This window comes from Orycteropus afer, unplaced genomic scaffold, assembly GCF_000298275.1.
Source record: "Orycteropus afer afer isolate SDZICR_OR568_19922 unplaced genomic scaffold, OryAfe1.0 scaffold00211, whole genome shotgun sequence".
NCBI classification, from domain to species: domain Eukaryota; kingdom Metazoa; phylum Chordata; class Mammalia; order Tubulidentata; family Orycteropodidae; genus Orycteropus; species Orycteropus afer.
Genome location: NW_006921798.1, coordinates 4,877,980 through 4,884,758, shown reverse-complemented (window position 1 = coordinate 4,884,758; position 6,779 = coordinate 4,877,980). Strand labels below are relative to the sequence as shown.

Below are 6,779 nucleotides of genomic sequence, written 5' to 3'. Positions count from 1 at the left end.
ATAAAAGGGGCAATAAATACAAAGGGAAGAAGAAATAAAAGAAGCATTAGTAGTTTCTATTAGTGATTGATTTGGGATATGAGGGCATGAAATCACCTTTTGAATCCTTGATTAATTGAACATGCTTATTCACAGCTCTTCAGCTATTTTAATCTTAAACTCTAAATGTTCCCCTTTGTACATGAACAGCAAAAAGCTCAGCAGATTCTAAAATATTCTCTGACATTAGAAGAGAAAGAATTTAGTGATATGACTCTGGAATTTTGATGAAATCTAGTTCAAATTAAGATAAGGTTATCCAAGCAGTAATTCACCATCTTTAGCTTAAGGAATAATAAATCAGAAGGTAATCAATAATATAACATGACAGTCTTCTTTGTTCTTAATTTAAGTAGAGAAGGATTAGGTAAGATTTCCCTTTGCTGTCTTTCTATTTCTTCTTCTTTTCTTCCTTCTTCTTCTTCTCCTTTTTTTTTTTTTTTTTAAAAAAAACCTTTGAAACTGAGTCAAAATATTCAAAGGAGTGTCAAAAACAATTCTAAGGAAAAAAAAAAAGGAGAGATCAGGCAACTCAGTAATTTTAATTGTCCACAAGGATTATAATAATGAATTTATCCAGGGGAGAACTATTGAGCACATTGGCAATGGAAATACACCAAAAATTTCTAGTGTTGCTATATTAACATATATTCATTTCCATTATATAGATGAACACAGTCCTCCTCCCATACTTACTTCAGTGGTATATGCTTGGTAAAGAGAAGTCTCTCAATAAATGTTAGTGAATTAATAAATTCAAGACTGAATGAATGATGTGCTTATTTATCACTAGCGCTATGGCTTTTGCTGAGTCTTCAACCAAATTTGATTCCTCCTAGAGAAGTGGCTGGCTGTTCAAACCTACCAGCCACTCCTTGGAAGGAAGACTGGGCAATCTACTTCTGTAATGATACCACCTATGAAACCCAAGGAAGGGTCACTATGAATTGGATCTGACTCGACAGCAGTGAGTTTTAGTTTTTAGTTTAGAGGAGTGAAACTTAATGAAGACAGCCTGGCAGAGGAGGAGAGATGGTTCCTCTCTGCTGCCTGACTGTTAAGTCACTTGTCCAAACCAGTTCTCCAGCAACAAGTGCCAAATGGATACGGAAGACATACAGATGGCTTCCTGGATGTATCACGGGACTGATTTGCACCACAGCTCATTGTTACATTTATTGCTGACAGTGTAATTAATGGGCTGACTCTTTGGTTTTAAATTGGTCACTGTCAATGGACAGCTGCATTAGGGGGTTGTACTAATCATGGCCCTGACAGGAGTGGCTCTACAGGCACAAAACTGCAGCAAGAACCTTTGTGAGGTCATTGCTTTGCTGTTGTGCAAAAACCAAGGCTGCACTTTGTCTCTCCAGGGTCATTAGCAGGCTTCCTCACTCACAGGAAATACACAGCATTTTTCTGAGTGCTTTTCTTTCTGAAGCATAATACAATGAGAAAAATCATTTGTTAGTTTCCTTTTTTAGTGAGAATTTCTTAAATACAGACTGAAATACTATCTTTAATAATCATCATGGAAAAACAAATTGCAATAACCCCATTAACACACAAATTAACAAATTAAACAGAAAGCTAGAGGTCTGTGGGGACATCCAAAAGTTGTTTAACTCATCTCTCAGTCCAGCAATCAAGTACATATTTTTGTTTCTGTACCATGGGGAATGATCATCTTTTTTTTTTTTTTTTCCTACACTATGATGGTGATTAGTTAACTAAAACTTTCAGAATGCTGTACATTGAAGAATTCTAAAATCATTTTTTTACAGTAAGAATGCCTAATGCACCAAGCAAAGACTCTCAGGTAGTAATGTAAGACTTGATTCTTGGCTGAGGCAACTGGTTTCCTACTCCTTTCTTGTACCTCTTGCCTTACCTGTGAAATGGGAGTAGTTGTGTTTGACAGACCATTCTTCTCCATGACTGAATAACTTCTGGAATATCACGTTACATCTCTTTCTTAGGCTTTGAGTCTGGAAAATAAGAACATTGAACAGAGTTAATATCTAAAATTTGGTGACTATACCTGGATAATGAGGTGAATAAAATTTCATTGCATAACTCATATTTTTAAAAAGTGGTTATAGAATATGAGATGTACTTCAACATGCAAGTAACCCTTGTCTTTTTATCATCACAAATATCAGTGTCCATGATCTGCCAGTTTGATTATGAAAAAGTCCTTTACATTTTTTTTTTTCCTTTCTCTGGTTTTCTAATTTTCCATTCTGTATTCCAAGCAAGCCTACAGATTGCAATGAAATAGGGTTAAACATTGATCTTCCGCCCTGACATTGCATTAACTTTTGTAATAAACATCTTCACAGTGTCAACCTGCACCATGTTTACATACTGAGTCCAGCAACCAATTGTCTTGTTCTCTTAGATGCTTTTGAATTCCAGAAGGAATCTTATCTGGAAGATGAGAGACATGCATCTGCCATGCCTTTAAATTTTGTATTTCAGATTAACTGCTCTTTTTACTGCACATTCTTAAGGCTTTCTAAGAAATTTACTCCCCAATTCACTTGGTAAGTGTCTGCTCTGGCTGTTATTCTATAATGAATTCATGTCTTTTCTCCTATTTTTCCCATGCCACCCTTGTTATCTGGAAGATTCTGAGCTCTGACCTCCCTCCTTGTCTTGCTGCCTGAAGAGAATTGAAGGCAGACTCTCAGACTTCAAATATTATAGATTTTGAAGACCTAACTTTGCCTCTGCTGAGGCCAGAATTGGGATTGAAATAAGGACGGATTTTTTTTTTTTTTTTAATTACTTATCGGGAGCTGTGGTAGCGTAATGCCTGAAGCACTTCACTACTAACCAGAAGGCTGGTGGTTCAAACCCACCAGCCACTCCTGGGAAGGAAGGTGGAGAATCTACTTCCGTAGCGATACCTCCTCAGAAACCCAAGGAGGGCTCGCTATGAGTCAGGTCCGACTCAACAGCACATAACAGTAACAACAACCGCATAGGTTTATAAAAATGAGCTATTTTGGCAGCTGTCTCCGGTGCGGGATGGCCGCGGAGCGGAGCGGAGCTGGTGCGCTGCTCCTGGCGCAGGCTCTCAGGCCTGAGACATGGTCCGGGGTCCTGGCCCGCTAGGTCGGCCTCGCTCCAATACGGTAGCCATGCCCAAAAGAGGGAAGCGTCTCAAGTTCCGGGCCCACGACGCCTGCTCCGGTAGAGTGACCGTGGCGGATTATGCCAACTCCGATCCGGCCATCTCGTGAAGTCTGGACGGGTCAAGAAAGCCGTCGCCAATGCTGTTCAGCAGGAAGTAAAATCTCTTTGTGGCTTGGAAGCCTCCCAGCTTCCTGCAGAGGAAGCTCTTTCTGGGACTGGTGAGCCCTGTGACATCATTGACAGCAGTGATGAGGTGGATGCCCAAGAGGAGAGCATTTATGAGAGAACCATCTCCAGAAAAAAGAAAAGCAAGAGGCACAAAGAAGACCTGGACAGGGCTGGAGGAGAAGAGTATCCTATGGATATTTGGCTCTTGCTGGCCTCCTACATCCGTCCTGAGGACATTGTGAATTTTTCCCTGATTTGTAAGAATGCCTGGACTGTCACTTGCACTGCAGCCTTTCGGACAAGGTTGTACCTAAGGCACTACACGCTGGATGACTTTCTGCCTTTGCGCCTGCGACCAGAGTCAATGGAGAAGCTGCGCTGTCTCCGGGCGTGTGTGATCCGATCTCTGTATCATATGTATGAGCCATTTGCTGCTCGAATTTCCAAGAATCCAGCCATTCCAGAAAGTACTCTCAGCACACTAAAGAATTCCAAATGTTTACTTTTCTGGTGCAGAAAGATTGTTGGGAATAGACAGGAACCCATGTGGGAATTCAACTTCAAGTTCAAAAAACAGCCCCCTAGGTTAAAGAGCAAGTGTTTGGGAGGCTTGCAGCCACCCATTCAATATGAAGATGTTCATACCAATCCAGACCAGGACTGCTGCCTACTGCAAGTCACCACCCTCAATTTCATCTTTATTCCAATTGTCATGGGAATGATATTTACCTTGTTTACTATCAATGTGAGCACAGACATGTGGCACCATCGAGTGAGACTGGTGTTCCAGGATTCTCCTGTCCACAGTGGTCGGAAACTACGCAGCGAACAGGGTGTGCAAGTCATCCTTGACCCAGTGCACAGCATTCAGCTCTTTGATTGGTGGCACCCTCAGTATCCGTTCTCCCTGAGAGTGTAGTTATTATTTGCCATCCCTGGTGACTGTCCTGATCTAGGCCAGTCCATTCGTAATCACATCCTGGTTTGGCAGCTGGGTTGTGCATCTGGTTAGGAATGTACATGATCTTCGGGTTCCAGGGGCTTCTGTTAGGGGAGGGAGAGGGGTTGAATGAAGAGGAAACCAACTATGATTTATAAACATATTTTCATGTAAACATTTGCATTTGAAAGGAGAAACCTGGCTCTGTTTTCTGTGTTAAAACCCCATTTGGTGCTATTGAGTTTGTTTTTCTTTATTTTATCCTATTGAAAATGGATGGTCTTGTTCTAGGGAAAAAGTCTTGACTTTCCAAACAAGGAAGTTTCAGCATTCCCTTAAGGATCAGGGGAACCATAGAAGTCTAAAATTGTTCCTACTGCTGCTTCCAATTTAGCTGCCCCTCAAATCTAAGTGATTCATCCTATACCCTTCTCCAGAAATAAAGTAGATGATAGGGTTTTCAGAATCTTATAAAATTGACTTCTGTGTCTTTTTTTTGTTTAAATAATTTTTGGATATTTATGTGTATATATTCTTTTAACTATTTTGGATTTTAGATATTTTTTTCATGAGGTTGATAGTGGTGATGATAGTGACTTTGAGCCCTTGGTACTGTGCAAGGAACTTTACATAATATCTCTAATCCTTACAACCCAAAAGGTAGGTGATACCATTCCTATTTTACAGGTGAGGAAACGGAATCAGTCACTTACCCAAGGCTACATAGCCAGTAAATGGCCAAGTGAGGATTCTGACTCAGGTCTGTTCTTTTTACTGTCAGTCTCCCTTGTGTCAGATAGTGGTAAAAGGGAGGAGACAGAGTGTGCGTAGATTAAAAAAAAAAGTCAGATGGTGAGTGAAAATGTTGGTATATCTTAACCCTAATCAGCCTAAGAGGTGTATATATAAGATCAATGAGGGCATCTTTTAAATACGTGTTTCTTTTTAATTAAAATGTAAAACAAACCAAGAAAGTTACTCCAGGAAGGGTAGTAATGTTTTCATTAAATTGTTGTTGTTATGTGCCATAGAGTCAGACCCAACTCAATCGACCCCTCCTTGGGTTTCCGAGGCAGTATCACTAAGGAAGTAGATTGCCCAGCCTTCCTTCCAAATTAAATTGTTAGAAAGTCATTTATTAGGCTGAAAGATCATTTAAAAAAAAAATACATCTTCATGTGGAAACCAGCCTCCTGAGCACTGCCCTTCCTTCTGCACTATGCTGCCTCTGCTACCATCTTATGTGGCCACAGGAGCCTGGCCACGTGAACCTGCAGAAATGCTAACGTCATCCTGTTGGTCAAAGAACTTACTGTAGGTTGTGAATTCTGAGAAGCTGGTCGGGGTGGTTTTTATTTTTTCTGCTAAAAAAAAAGATAACCTTGCTGCTTGCCTGTGTGCCCCGCCCCCAGTTAGCTGGGCATTAAGTTGGTATTCTAGTGGGGGTAGTTGTTAGCATGAGCCAAACTGCCAAATTAGGATGTTGTTTTTCCTTACCATTCTCTCCACCCCTAGCTATTTAAAGAATATTCTTAGGAAGCATCTGCTTAATACTGCTGCTAGTCACCAGCTATAGCTAGCCTTTCCCCATGTTGAGGGTGGTAATAAAGCTGTTCACACAGAAAGTGAGCCTTGGTCAGTGAAAAACAGCATTCGGGCATTTAAATGATAAAAACAAACAAACAAAAAAACCAAGAACAGTAACCACCTGGCATGTTTCTACAATCAAAAATTGCCTCTTTGAGCCAGGAGGAGAAAAGCAGAGTCCCTCCCTAGTTACCTGAACTATAGATGCCATGAAACAGGAAGGAATTGTCCCAGTGGTTTATGTGTGCCCCATTTAGGAGTTACCTTTAAAAAGGGAGTGAAATAAATTTGACTTAATGATTGTGTTCTGATTCAACTTGTGGGTTTTTGTGTCAAACTCTATGCTAAGACAATAGATAAAATATTAGATGTTGCCTCAGCTGTCCTCTTAGTATTATATTGACCACACTTGTGAAGTGACTTCTCAATGATGGTTTTCATGGCTTCAGTCCTCCCTCTGCATTGGCTGCACTGCCTTTTCAAGACTGTCCGTTTAGGGCCTGTCCTTCCTTTTGCACTGTGCTGCCTCTGCTACCCTCTTATGTGCCCACAGGAGGCTGGCCATGTGAACCTGCAGAAATGCTAATGCCTTCCTATTGATGGATCATTCTGTTGAGGATGATTCATGCTTATTTAGTAAAAGGACATGAAACGTCTTAGGGATTTCCTTTTGATGAGAACTATATACCACCTGGGGAAGAGTTTCCAGACTATAGGTTAAAAACTGCTGTGTAATTTTCACTTAGTTATATAGTGATTTTGCTTTGAGAGACAAGTAAAACAAAACAAATTTAGCTTCAGTTCTCACCCCCCAAATGAATCAGAATTACTCAGACTTCCCTGCCTCCTTCCAGAGATGCAGGGAAATTCCAAATGGTGAATCTTTTTGTGGAAAGAAAAAAAA

The 6,779-nt window shown here is 40.5% G+C and overlaps 1 protein-coding gene across 1 annotated transcript; it reads left to right on the top strand.

Moving 5' to 3' along the window:
• Positions 1-3,134: 3,134 nt before the first annotated feature.
• Positions 3,135-5,864, top strand: LOC103203319 (transmembrane protein 183A-like). Its single transcript, XM_007948301.2, is given in 3 exon segments — positions 3,135-3,281; positions 3,284-4,242; positions 5,804-5,864. Coding segments are annotated over 3 exon segments (1,167 nt in total).
• The last annotated feature ends 915 nt before the right edge of the window (positions 5,865-6,779 follow it).